Source organism: Merops nubicus, unplaced genomic scaffold, assembly GCF_000691845.1.
Source record: "Merops nubicus isolate BGI_N331 unplaced genomic scaffold, ASM69184v1 scaffold51792, whole genome shotgun sequence".
Lineage (NCBI taxonomy): Eukaryota > Metazoa > Chordata > Aves > Coraciiformes > Meropidae > Merops > Merops nubicus.
Genome location: NW_008592600.1, coordinates 19,809 through 34,238, shown reverse-complemented (window position 1 = coordinate 34,238; position 14,430 = coordinate 19,809). Strand labels below are relative to the sequence as shown.

The following is a 14,430-nucleotide window of genomic DNA, read 5'->3' as shown; positions in this document are numbered from 1 at the left end:
CTAGTCTTCTGTCTCAGCAGTGCCTCACGTGACTTCTGCTGCTCCAGAAAGACACAGATGACCTACAGCAGATGTACATCAGCAGCTACACATGTCTGTATAAGGACCTCAATCCTGTTCTAAATGTTGCCCTTAAGAATATAAGAGTCTTTAATACATAGGTCTGCAAGCAGCCTTGTCTGTTGCTTTGTTTGTCCACAGGACTTCTTGTGAACAGATCTTTCTGTCTTGAAGCTTAAAATGTGCTTTACCTCCACAGATGTCTGTGAAAGATGATGCAGCCGTATACTTACATGATAGATGATGTCTCTTTTCCTTTCAGGTGAATTATACAGAGCCTCTTTAAGAAAACAAACGTTCCCGGCACAAGGCAGTATTGAAATACATGAAGACAATGAGGTGAGATTGTTTCCCAAAACAAGCTGTGTTGATCTCCAGGGAGAAGACATGGAAATATTCTCATGTTGTATTATGGCATTATAAACTCATTTGGTGGCTTAGTGTGTCTTTCCCTTGTTTAATAGGTGCCTATGCAATCACTGAAAATCATCACAAGCTTTTTAGACATTGCATAATTATGTGGAAATATGACCCAGTTCTCTGAAGAACAGTTGTGACATCTACTTAGTTCTAAAGTGAAAATGTAAGTTTTGGGAAGCAGATTAAGCAGCACTCATTGATAGTAATAGAATTGCTTTTTTTTTTAGAAGCAGGAAAGGATCTAAACATGTTGCTTTCCTTCCAGTTAACTGATTTAGGCCCTCTGTCCACATGTAGGGCAGACAACAGAAATGACTACTTTTACATTTTTGAAGAATTCCAGTCATACAGCCCTGTTAAAATGATCACTCTTAGATTGACTTCAGATGTCCTCTTTGTTAGCCGTTGAGCCCCATGTCTCAGTCATGGCTGAACTACTGCTGAGAGGCAAATTAATTTCATTCCCTTTGAGTCCTTCTGTGAAGGCTGCAAGTCAAATCCAGCTGAGAGACTTTCTGTAACAGTGACTTTAGCAATGTCGACCCACTTGGTTTTTTCCATCTGTTCTGAAGCTTTCAGTTCCACCATCAGCAGTGCCACTTATTTAGAAGCTGGCATTAGCTGTGGAAGGAGCTACTTTTAGCTTTTAAAGGGAATTAAACGTCTCTTCTAAATAACTGGAATGCGATCATATGGAGAGGATATTATAAATTAGAGCAAGGAAAGGCGGAACCTTAAAAATTCTGAAAGGACACAGTACTTAAACAGATACAAGGTAGGTCAGCAAAATGCCTTCACAGTGAATACTTCTACTGGATACTAAAAATGAAGGGCTAAACAGAGGTAGTGGCATTATGGGAAAACTTACTCTCATTTTGCACCATTTCTCTGTCACCATTTTATAGGCGCTCAAGTTACAAATTTCTTTGTCTTATCCATGTCAACATTTCCACCCCATACCCCTCACAACACTACAGCCTGAAACGTGTGTGTGTATGTGTTTATTTACTTGTCAGATTTTCTGATTAATGTTGTTCGTGTTAAACTCGGAGTGATTCTCCTCCTTTTATATTTAATGTTGAAGACTGTCTTTCATTTCAGAACTTAAGAATGAAGTGTCCAGAACATTACCTGATCCTCAGTAAATCACCCAGTCAAGCAATTAACAACCCTCATACAAATACAAGGAATGTTATGATTATTTTTATTGTATGTTCGTATTTGGTCAGGAACTAGAAGACTCCAGGAATCATGTGATCCAAAGTGAAGAAGAAAATGGCAGTCAAGATTTTAAAAGAAAAATAGCCTTATCATTTAATGTGTTACTGAGTCCTTCTTTGGGTGCACGTAACTCTCAGGGGTAAAGAAGAAAAAACATTGGAGCTGTGAGACATTAAAAATGTTTTTCCAGTCTGAGTAGATCCCATCTTGTTTATTCCATGGAGCACACCTGCCACTGTCCGTGTAGGCACATATTCCCATATTCGTAATGGTTTTGTGAGATTTGTGGGTATCAGCAATGATACATTTTTTACCTCTTCAGTAAGTGTCTGGGTAAGTTAGCCCCATTTTTCATTTTATTAAGAAGTTGTTACTGTCAAAAGCCTGAGATAACTGTATCATCTGCTTTTGCTGGATGTTTCCACTGGCAGAGAAATCTGTCTTTTTAAAGTCCTGGTGATTTGAGTTAGAACCTTTCCAGTGACTGCAGCAGCCTTGTTCAGGACACCTAGACAGGTCTTCGCTTAGACTGTCTGTGAGTGTTGAAATTCCTCTCCAGTCTCAGTATATTTAAAACAGCTTTTGATGGACACAAAGCTGTTTATAATCTTTGTTGATCTGGAACCTACATCTGTGCTGCAAGAGTTTTCCAGCAGAGCATAGTGTGCTCTGCCTGGCTCAGACATACTTCTATGAAATGGAACACGGGGCACACACATACACACACAGAGCCCCAGTAGTGGCAGCAAATATCTCAAAAAGATCACAGTGAGGGTGGGAGAAAATTCACTGCTGTTTGTGAATGTTGACACCAAGTATACGAACACTGTCCATGAAAATGCTTTTTCCCTTCTTATTCCCTGTTTTTCCCACAGGAAGGAGTTCAAAACCAGAACTGCAGAACTCATGTGCTTATTTTGATCCTGCATGGGGGGAACATCTTAGACACTGGAGGTGGAGACCACAGCAGCAAGCTGGCAGACATCAATACCTTCAGTTCTGTGTTTGAGAATGTGACCCGAGCCCATTTCCCTGCTGCTTTAGGTCACATCTTAATCAGACTTGTTCCCTGCCCTGCAATCTGTTCAGCAGCTTTCTCTCTTGTTTCCAAGTAAGTTGATTTGTGATGTCTGATGTCAGTGTTTGCAGCATGGTTTTGAATGGTTTTCTGTGACCTGCATTTTTCATAATGAAATATTGCGAATCCTTCGTAATCTTTTGCTTACTCCAAGGCTTGGAAGAATCTTTCATGTGTTTCTAAGTGGATGTACTTGTTTAAAACAAACAACCAAAAAACCAAACAAACAACCAAAAAAAACCCAACCCAACCCAAACAAACAAAAACAAAACACCAAGACAAAACCCATGATGGAATACAGCCTATTGTCCACATGCATTCAAAAGAAAAAAAAAACTAGCTGATATCTGGACAGAAGAAAACTGTAGTAACTGTTAACTTTTCCTCCTCCACCCTACAAATCTTTCCCAAACAAATCAGTAGTCATCTTCTATCTTATTTTAAAACTGAAACGTAGCTAGATCTGCCTGTGTATATGCCAGCTGACATTTGTCTATCTTACCTGTTTATTTGGCTATTTGTGGGCAGGATTTTATAGAAAACGCTCCTAATAGTTTCAGTGTTTCCTAGTTTAGAAACAAAAATGGCATAAGTGGAGATTGTGAAACATTGCTGAGGAACTTAGATCAATTTATGTAAATTCTGCACTGGAAATTGAGAACAAAATGAAATATATAAACCAAGAGTGATTTAACATGTCTTGGTGAGAAAGAATTTACATAGGAACATGGGCTTTGCATTTTAAGGCAAAAAAACTTTGCTGTCCATGCCAAATGGCAGCTGCTGCACTCTCAGGTCCTGTAGTGTTTTGTGGTAGACCACTCATTTAATCATCATTAACCTATAACTTATGAGAATGACATATACAGAAGTGTCTTGAATGAGCCATCTCTGGGAAACACTGCTTTTGGCTAATGAAGGCTTCAGTTCACAGTACAACTAGGATTTGGTTTCATGCTCCCATCTTTCTTCCATCACTTTCAGTTTCCTGTATTATCTCATATCAATCAGAAAGACATTTGTTGATGCAGCATGTGACTGATCCCTGTCTTTGCCACTAAGGACAGATAAGGGTTAGAACTAAGGTGCAGCTAGATGACTTGAGAACCATCTCCTCCCTTTTCAAAGAGAAAAATATTCCAGAGTGGATCAACTGTTAGGCTTTTTATAGCAGCATATGACTTGATGAGTGTACGTTGAGTCACACCTCTGACTAGAGCTCCTAAATTACAGTATTAGCCAAACTGGCAAATACTAATTGCAAATTGGGGGCAGAGGGGGAATTGAAAGGAGGGGAAAAAGGCTAGAACAGAAGTTACATTTAGGAAGCTAACACTTCAGTAGGAAAGTAAGCATATGAATAATCAGATGAGATGAGAGTGTTTTGCTGGTTGCTTTTTGGAGTGTTTAGTTCCTTGCATGCTCCTTGTGCATTGGTGGGTTCTGCAGTGTAAGCTCTCGATGTTGCATTTTCCTAATCAATTTTTTTAAATACTTTTGTAATATAATAGGAAACTGTATGAAGTCTGTATATAATTTGAGTATTTTCTATTCCTTGTTTTTCTTTTATCATGAAAGTGGAGGAAGTAAAAGTATATTCTGGCATTCAGAAACATCAACAGCAAGTCCCTAGGACTGTCAACATGGCATGGAGATAGCCAAACCACAAACATCAAAAAAATGTTGTGTGACAGTTATGCAAGTGTTACCATATGGGTGATTTCCCCCTCTACTTTCTCCTCTCACCTCTGCCATGGTCAAAGACTGCTGACCTAAGGAAATGTTGAGGTGGTACCAGTGTTCTGACTTGATCCACATCTAGCCAGATGCTATCTGCATTCAGATTAAGCTTTTATTCTCTTGCTCCTCCTTACCTCCCACCCTAGTTTAAATAACTCCTCGCCCCCCATCTCCACAGTGCAGTCTCAGTTGTCCCTACTGGCAGATTCCACTTGCCATCTATCACTTCTCCCCAGTGACCCAGGTGTACTCTTACACACCATGGAAGACTGATTCCGTCTTGCAGCCTAGTTGTTTGCTGCCTTTTGTCAGGGAGGTGTTAGGTTCTAACTCACAGATCACAGAATGTCAGGGGTTGGAAGGGACCTCCAGAGACCATTGAGTCCAACCCCCCTGCCAGAGCAGGACCATCTAGTCCAGGGCAGGTCACACAAGGATGCATCCAGACGGGTCTGAAAAGTCTCCAAGGAAGGAGACTCCACAACCTCCCTGGGGAGCCTGTTCCAATGCTCTGGAACCCTGACAGTAAAGAAGTTCTTCCTCCTGTTGAGGTGGACCTTCCTGTGCTCCAGCTTGCATCCATTGCTCCTTCTCCTATCGCAGGGCATAAGTGAGAAGAGATTGCCCTTTTCTTCTTGACATCCAGCCCTCATCTATTTATACACATTAATTAGGTCCCCCTAAGCCTTCTCTCCTCCATACTAAATGTTGTTTGCATTTTACTTCTATTATGAAAACACATGCAGGTATTTTTTTTTCATTTCAAACATTCACTTAATATTTTTTTTTCTCCTGTGTTTTTCCCTTTCTGAGGGGTTATCTACCAATTATTGTAGTAAATGAGATCATTTTATGTAGTTTTAAGGTTCATTTCTCATTTTTGAGAGTTGGTATTCATAACTGTATGTCTGCTGTGCCTTTGGGTGATCTAATCACTGGCAAAATGAAGCTGTATAAATTGGTAAATGGACACAGCTTGGCAGACCAGCTGAGCTCCAGGACATGGAAATTTATACCTTAGGTGAAAAATACTAAAGCACTGGAGTGCTTCAGCAAGAGACAAGTGAAGAAAGCTGACGCTCAGGACATGAACAAAGACCAGCTTCCATACTTCAGTGTTGCAAACCTTCTGTACTTCTTCCATTACCCTGGTAATAGTCTCAAGGATGCAGATTTTAGCAAAGACATAGACTAATGTCATTTCAGGCAACTTGCTTTTTAACACTGTGATAGCCCACCAAATTCATAAATGAAAGTGAGTACAAAATAGTGTTGAAGTTGTCTGCCCGCTGCTTTGGCTGAGCTGAGTTATCCAAAGTACTTCTGACCTTCCTTTAATCTCTAAAGGACAGTCAGCTTTACTATGAGAGAATCTGGCACACACCAATGTGCCTTATACCTTTGGCTCTCTGTTAATTGTTTTCTCCACTCATCAATAAAAATCAGGCTAGACAAAACTGGCAGATTTACTGAGAAACTTGCAAGATGCACATCCAAGCTAAAACAAAGCTGACACCCTATCAAATTGAAGCTTGCATTTTCAGTTGAGTCACATCCTTTTTTTAAAATGTTACTATGCAAACATTGATATGTATGATTTCAGAATGTGTGACGCTTTGTTCCATCTTTTTGAAAGTATGGAACACTGGGAAAAATGTTTTTAAGTGCTTTTGAACAACACATCCATCACACTTGTTCTAGGAAACAGTGTTCCATTTGTGATGGTGGGATCCTTTTCTTTGATGTATTAAGTTGTTATATATATATATAAAAGATGAAACAGGAGAATCATAGAATGTCTGGGCTGGAAGGGACCTCCAAAGGTCATCTAGTCCAACCCCCCTGCCATAGGCAGGGGAAACTCCAAATAGAACAAACTACTCAAAGCATTCTCATCTTGAATGTCTCCAGGGATGGGGCCTCCACCACCTGTCTGGGCAGCCTGTTCCAGGGATCTATCACCTTCATATTGAAGAATTTTTTCCTAATGTCTAACCTAAGTCTCCACTTTTCTAGCTTAAAGCCATTACCACTCATCCTGTCACTCCAAACCCTTGTGAACAGTCCATCCCCTGCTTTCTTGTAGCCCCTCTCAGGCACTGGAAGGTCACTCTAAGGTCCCCCCGGAGCCTCCTTTTCTCCAGGTTGAACAGCCCCAACTCCCCCAGCCTGTCCTCACAGCAGAGCTGCTCCAGCCCTCACAGCATTTTTGTGTCTCCTCTGAACATGTTCCAACAGCTCCATGTCCTTCTTGTGCTGGGGGCTGCAGAGCTGGACACAGACTCCAGAGGAGGTCTCCCCAGGGCAGAGCAGAGGGGCAGGCTCACCTCTCTTGATTTGCTGGCCACATCTCTTTGATGTTCTGAATTATGTCTGTCTTGTATGTGCAAAAATTGTGCCACACGTTTAACTATAGAAATGCCTTTTAGCATGATTGCATTCACATAAAGCAGTAACTCAGTGATATTTTAAGCAGCTGAATGCTGTGAGAAAATGTTCCTTCCTGTATTCTCTCATTGCGAACTGCAATAGCCCAAACAATTTCTGTTAATAACTAACTGTTCATCCTCTCATGCTGTCTGCTGCCACTTGCATTTTTTCTCACGATAGCATGTCTTTCTCTAGCCTAAATCCCTACAGCTATGATGAGAGCTGTCTCAGCAGCAGTGAAGACCACATCCCACTGGCTGCCTTGCCCTTGCTGGCTGTTTCATCCCCTCAGTACCAGGACGCAGTTGCCATGGTGATCAGTAAAGCAAATCAAGTTTACAATGAATTTCTCAAGTCTACTGATGGGGCTGGTTTTAATGGACAGGTAGGACTATTTTCTCTTACATGAAAGTAAAATTCCTTTGGAGCAAGGCTGTTTCTTTTCAAGCCATTCTGTTTTGGCAGGAGGGATTTGAGTTATGATTGTGGGACAATACTGTAAATATGGTGAATGAATGCGAGCATGGGATTACCTATATAAAATGCCTTCTCAGTGCCCAGCATGAGAAGGACACTTCAGGAATCTTCTGCCATATCTAACCTGGACTTGCTCAGTTGGTAGAAGACACTATACCTTCTCCCACAAGCATTTTGACAGCGCAGCTCTTACTAGGTATTGCTGCAAACTCTGTTAGTGTGTAAGAGGCTTAGTTGTGTGGTGGATGTGCTAAGCTGTGAACAAGCATGCCAACCCAAGTCAAGTGATAATACATGCTACTGAGTTCCTCACACACCTGCTGTAGCTAATAGAAAATCTAGGATATCTCTGACTAAGAGCATAAAGAATACGACATTTAACTATTGCTATTTCTTTTTTGCCTGCATCACAGTAGTAAGAAAACAATTGACAGTAAAGAAACTTAGAGGACAAAAACTCATTTGCCAGCAGTGTTGCAGATTTTTCCCTACCTGCATCTTGAACCCACTCACCTTTCCTTCACTTTGAATGTGCCATGCATAACATCCTGTTATCCAAAACCTGTACTTTAGTGTTGTAGCCAAGCTGAATTAAGGCCAGAAGCAAGTTAAGGTTTGGAAGGAGAGGTAATGTCTTCTGTTAAACTGATTGGAGTTGGGAAAGGTAATACAGCTATTACTCATCCTCAGACACAGGAAGAGAGTCATGGATAAATAATTATCTCCTATGGGATGGGGAAGAGTTCAGTGGAATTGGTTTGTGAGGTAAATTCTAGTGTGACATAAATTGCCCTAACAATTGAATTCCCAATTTTAGTATTCAATGTATTTTAATTCCCAGGTCTGTACTTGGAAGGTAGCGTGGATGTTTATGTTAAATGTGAAGCAAGAGTGAATCTGTCTGCTTAATACTTCACTGGAAAGTTCCATGCCCTTTTGCTCCCAGGGGAGTACCAATCTGTTTTTAATCTGTTGAGATCCTCTTCCCTATATGATTCTGGAGGGAAAGTTAACTGTCTTGAAATGTGTGTGAGACCGATTGTCCAGTAACCTGGACTTTATGAGCGGGAATCTATCTGCAAGCACCTGGAAGAATTCCAGCCCATTTGGAAGAACTTCCAGCTGGTCAAAATAGTGCTTAGGACAGATATTCTTGGTATAGGGTATATGTCTGGAGATAAAAGGAAGTGGGAGAAAATGGCTATGCATCTTCAGCTGCAATAGGAACAAAGGTGTAGAAGGACAAGGATATATAAAGTGAGACAGCTGCTCCTATGTAGTGCTGTAGTGATGTTTGTTTCTTTTAAAACACTTGTTACATCTTCCCAAAAAAATATTTTTATTTCTTCAGGTGTGTCTCATCGGTGACTGCATTGGAGGAATTTTGGGCTTTGATGCCATCTGCTATAATTCTAACACAGCTGACGAGAGCCGGAACAGTAGCAGGAGAGGCAGCATCAGCAGCATTCAGGTGAGAAGAAAAAATCCACACAGCTGAAACCCTATACAATCATTCCCTGGAGGAAATCAGTTTTATATAAATCAGAGAAAATGTAAAGGTTTGGCAAATTCCCATGATAGCACAGGATTTCGCTTATATATTAAAAAATTCTCTCTGAAAATTTAAGTCTGGAGCTTTAGTTTTATGATATACAGAAATCACTGGTAAAGGCTTTATCTACAAATATTTGAAGTAGAGCTATGAAGAGCCATTCATTATATCCACAACTGTAGATGCAAGCATGTCCTCTCTCAGTAATCTCTGGCAGATTCCTGTTTTTGCCAAAATCGTTTATCTTTCATTTTATTTTTTTTTTATTTGTTCACATATGGTCTAGAATTCCTTCTGCTACTGCCTGGCAGTAGCCTAGCATTAAGATGTGTTCATGAATAAGTTTTAGTGCCTCCTTCTTGGTAAGAAATGCAAGAAAGGCCTCACCTGAGGACTGTGAATGAACCACTGAGCATAACAGTGTCTATGTGAGTGCTGTGTTTGGAGGGAAGGGAGGATTAATTCCATGAGCCACAATATATTTTATGGCAGTAAAAGCACAATTTTTTAAAGTGGTCCTAACATGTAAACTTCATTATTGTCTTCAACACTTAAGAAAGAAAAATGAAATTCAACTGATCTTATGTACTTCATACTCAAGTGGATATGGAGAGAGGGTGTCCCGTGTGCTAGACATGGCACTGAGTGAGCTGCCTACATCCCAGTCTTTGATGGTTTTTTGACCCTGGGCAAAATGTTTCATCTTTTGACTCTTTAGTTACCTTTCTCCTCAAAAATGGGCTCAGTGATACCTGAACCTGCTTGGTTGAGTTGAGAGCTACATGTGACGGGAGTACTCTGGAGCAAAGAGACATCTTTTGAATGTTTCCAGCAAGTATTACTCACCATTGATAACGTGGCTCTGGATTCTCAGCAGGCAGTAACAGCATTGAGGACAGTGCATTGCAAGCAAAGCAAATGGAGAAATGGTCCTCCTGCACCCCAGTCCTACACTGGGGTTTATTGTTCAAGGGCTGCTGGTGAATTTGGGAGTCAAGGTCACACTTTAGGGAGCATAGGTTCTTTTGACTTCCATGATCTTATAGTTTCAACTTTCCTGAACTCCTTTTTTTCCTTATACCACAGAGCTTCCCTTCCTGTTCTTCTCTCCATCTCTGCCCTTTTCTCCTCCTCATCTTTACTACTCTGTGTGCTCAGAAGAACTAAGTACTCTTAATCCCTTATCTTGGCTTTCTGTCCATTGTTCTCGCCTCGCTCCTGTGAAACACATTCAGGAGGACTCTCTTTTGAAATGTTTTCCAGCCCCACCCCATCCTTCCATGCTGTCTCCTGTAGAAATAAAACTCACTGGAGGAGTCTGAGACGCAGAAACATAAGAGAGATTATTACTTTACCATTTCACAAATGTCAGGGGCATTTGTGAAATTAATTGGAAATAAGGATAAGATGGAGGTGCTCACAACCACGGCATATTATGTTCTGATTATAAACCGTGAAAACAGACTGAAGTACATTTAGATAGTTCCCTTCTTATTCTGCTTATTTCAAAGTGGTCTATAGTAATAAGCTAGATTGGTGATTCAGTAACCATTAAATTCTCTGAATAGTTCAGTTCTAGGCACTAGAAACTTCATTTGGAGAGAGAGAGCCTGTTAATTTAATGAGGCAATGTAAATAAGGAATTAGAATGGTAAACTCTTCTACTACCCTAGGTGAGTATTTGTTGGTTTGTGTGTTGTAGTCTGATTTCTGTATTTCCGTTTTCACTATACACTAAATAATCAAGACAGAAATATCCATAATAGCTAGTGACTTCTACAGTATAGGCAGAAATGTCAATAATCACTGAGATCATAGTGATTATTGCATGTACATGCTTGTACAGGACAGTATTTGAAAATTTACCCGCTAGTTCAAGAAAGGAATCTGCAGTAGAGCAAATGTCACTCTGCTTAGACCAGACTGGTAACTCTTGCTCTTTAAAAATCAGTTACATCTGTAAATGTCAAAATATTTAACACAGAAAGCTAGTGTTGTCATCATCATCTTCATATCACTCCTTGGGTTATTAAAGGACAGAAGGTGAAGGGAACTTGGTCCAACATCAGAAGCAGAAATCCAAAGTCTTATATTAGCAGTCATTACTTAATTGGGAATGCTGTCTCTTAGAAGAGGGATTTGGTTCTTTTTCATTGCAACAGTTAAAATGCTCATAATTCAGAAGTATGACAACTCTTCATTAGGACAAATGGAGAAAGTTGACCATTTTCTTCACATAGATGAAGGATAAATAAAAGCCACCTGTGGGTCACTAATTCAAATCCTTGTATCGATACCACTTTACTGCAGATGGGGTTTTAATTGTGGCATGTGGGGGAGTTGACAGAGCTTATAGCAATACAAAACAAGCTTTTTAACTGTTTAAAATGCAGGGAATAGTCTCTATATTGGTCAATTCAACATTCTTCTAATGTGTTTCCTAATGTCTTTTTAAATGGCTTAGTGTATTTTTTGGAACTGTATCTCACTCCCTGATCTGGCTACTATAAATGCTTAGTCTCTTTTGCAGTATGCAAGAAAGACTGTGTCATGAAAGTGAACCTAAATATTCAACCAGTGAGACTGAAATCTGGCCAGGTTTTTTGAATAGGTTTGAATATGGGATTTTTTTAATAAGAGGGTTTTTTTTTTTTTTTTAAATGTATCAGACTACTATAATTTGAACAGTTTCTCTTCATCATGATGCAGCAGTATACAGACATTTTGGTACACTCCTACCAGCTGATGTAAATTTCACCATTCAGATGCAGCGAAGGCTCAGATGGTTTAGACAAGTTGATTTCTCAGTGATAGTTCTTCTCACCAAATAACCTTCTCTCTCTGTGAAATGGTTGTCACGTTTTCCCTACTGAATGGCTGTTCAGTATCGTGTAAAATTAATTTGGTGCCTGTTCAGTCCCCAGGGGACTATCACGTGAACAGATTGTTTGTGGGATAAAAGCTATCTCCAGAACTGGCACTAACTATCGTTCCCAGGTTCCCTGTTCTTGGGAGTTAGACTAGATATTCACTTGTCACAGAAACCAAGAGGTCCTCTTGACTATTGAAGTCTGTAGGTGGAACAGTGTGGGAAGGTTAGCCTCACAGTCTGCTGCTTTTGTCTTGTTTTCATTTGCCTGCAACTCATCTGCATAATTCTGAAGAATAGATTAGGTTCTTCAACATTGCTTCTTGACATGAAATCTCACCACACATGCACAGGGGTGCTAATATACTCAAGTGCTGTGAGGTTATGGGAAATACCCGCCCAATGAACTTGTTCTTTCTGTAGCTTTAGAGAAATAGATTGAATTGGCATGTTTTCCATAGTCCCTCTGCCTGACTTTGGCCAAGTCTCTTATCTATGATGCCTTAGTTCTCATCAGTAAACCTTGCACTCTCTCATATCCTTTGTTTTGTCTAGTTGGATTTTACACTCTGCAAGTTGCTTAAAAATATTGAGCATGATAAAATCTATTTTCACTTGGGACATTTGCTGTTACGAATTGTGAAGCATGTTCCAGTGGTACTTGGAACAGTGTAATGCAGCAACATAATGTTATGTCCAAGAAGAGAGGTGCAGGGAGCAGTTGGGGAAAAAATGTAAATGAGTGTGGCAAGGCAGCTGTATGCAACAAGGAAAAGAACAGCTTTGAATCCTGCTGTCTTGTACAATGCTTAGCCAATTTCCCAGGAACTTTCTTGAAGATCATCTCACAGAGATCTAGTCCCTTGTCCTTCTAAAACTACTTTGTTCTTCCCTCATTGAACTGCCTGTGGCATATAGGGTTTAGAAGATCTGAGTTTTACCCACTGGAAATCAAGTTCAAAATGCATTGATTTTGAGCAAAGAAGGCTTTCTTCTGCAGTGCAATGATAGCATGCTGTGCACTGTTAACTCACTTTAGGTGATGGTTATTATTCTGGAGTTATGGAAAAAAAAAATGCAAAGCAGCTAGCATTCTACTGTGTCTCTGATGGAAACATATCATGCCCAGTAAATCAGCGTGGACATCTGAAATGCTAGGTGTGCTAGGTTAACCTCAATGATAGCAGTGCAGAAGAGGGAGGTTGATGCTTTTCCCACACAGTATTGTTCCAAGCCTGTCAAACTCCTGTATGATTTGACCTGTCTCAGATTGCTTTGTGATACAAGAGAACACACCCTCCCCAAGCAGAACCTGTTATTGAAACTTAGAGGACAAAGGTGAATTGTTGCCAGCATTGGGGGATTAAGGTAGTGGTTTCCATTACTGAAAAGTCATCTTAGTGAGTTCTGTGGTGACATAAGCTAGTTTATAAATACTGTGGAGGAACATATGCAACTAAAAGAAGTGTTTGGTGTTACTGTCTACTCTGTGCCTTTCCAACAGACAGCCTTTTTCCTGAGGCCATCAGAAAATCAAGAGACCTAGATTAAAATATTTAATCATGTTGAGTTCTTGCATCTGCTTAATTGCTCTAGCACCTTCAAGGGTTCCCATTTTTCTCAATCCATTTACAGGAATTCCTTTTTTAAAGCTAATGGGAGCTGACATATCTGACGTGATCTTAACAAAGAAAGCCTTGAAATGTCACTGGGGTTTTGATGAAGGTCTGACCCTTGACGACACTCACACAGTTTTCAGAAGCCACTGATAGCATGGTGTTGAAGAGCTTGACCTGCAGCCCATTTACATCAATGGATTTGTCACTGCATTTCATGGGCTTTGGTTCAGTCTCTAAAAATTCTCTTTCAGGTGTATGTGGATTCACCTCCATTTTGTGTGCCACCAGGAATATTCTTATGCACTCTAACAAATTTATTCATCATAAAACCACCGAATTGGAATTTTAAGCAAAGGTCATGGAATATTTGTAGCATACAATTTAAAGTTATAAATATATTGCATGTTCATGGCACTGTTACTTAGGAACAAGTTAGAGATCAGAATCCATCATGAAGGTAAATGAGGTAGATTAATACCTTTGCTGAATCGGTTCCAGATAATCATGAGACAGAAGCAGATTACAAAAATGTTGCTCACTTATGTTCTTAAGAAATCATCTAAAAAAGTTACTCTGTAAGAAACTCTGTGGGGAACACTTTGGTGTTAGGAGTTTTGCCTTTGAAGGGTCCCTAGCATTCTGGGTAATAGAGCTGCTAGAAAGGACTGTTACAACAGAGCTTCAGTGTAAGTTTGTAAACTCTGGAGCAAATCAAGCTACATAGAATCAGTTATGTTGGAAAAGGTCTTTAAGATCACTGAGTCCAACCATTAAACATGGAACAATCAGAAATTGCCAGAAGACACAAACTGAAAGTTGTCTTTTTTCTAAATCAATTAAAATAAAAGGAAAGGGGGGAAGAAAAAAAGAAGAGCAAAAGTAAGATTTTAGCCATGTGCTTCCTCAGCTAGCTGCATACATTGTGTCAGTGTTAGGCTGAAAAAAGTTACTGGTGATATAAAAA

General features: G+C 40.0%; 1 protein-coding gene across 1 annotated transcript in view; it reads left to right on the top strand.

Moving 5' to 3' along the window:
- Positions 1-322: 322 nt before the first annotated feature.
- LOC103768042 (membrane-associated phosphatidylinositol transfer protein 3-like) overlaps positions 323-14,430 on the top strand; it is a gene marked incomplete at both ends in the record, with an annotated part of 31,580 nt that continues 17,472 nt past the window's right edge. The window contains 4 exons of the mRNA XM_008935172.1: positions 323-399; positions 2,577-2,812; positions 7,145-7,334; positions 8,778-8,897. Of these exons, the coding sequence (XP_008933420.1) occupies positions 323-399; positions 2,577-2,812; positions 7,145-7,334; positions 8,778-8,897 (623 nt within the window). The remainder of the gene's footprint in view (positions 400-2,576; positions 2,813-7,144; positions 7,335-8,777; positions 8,898-14,430) is intronic.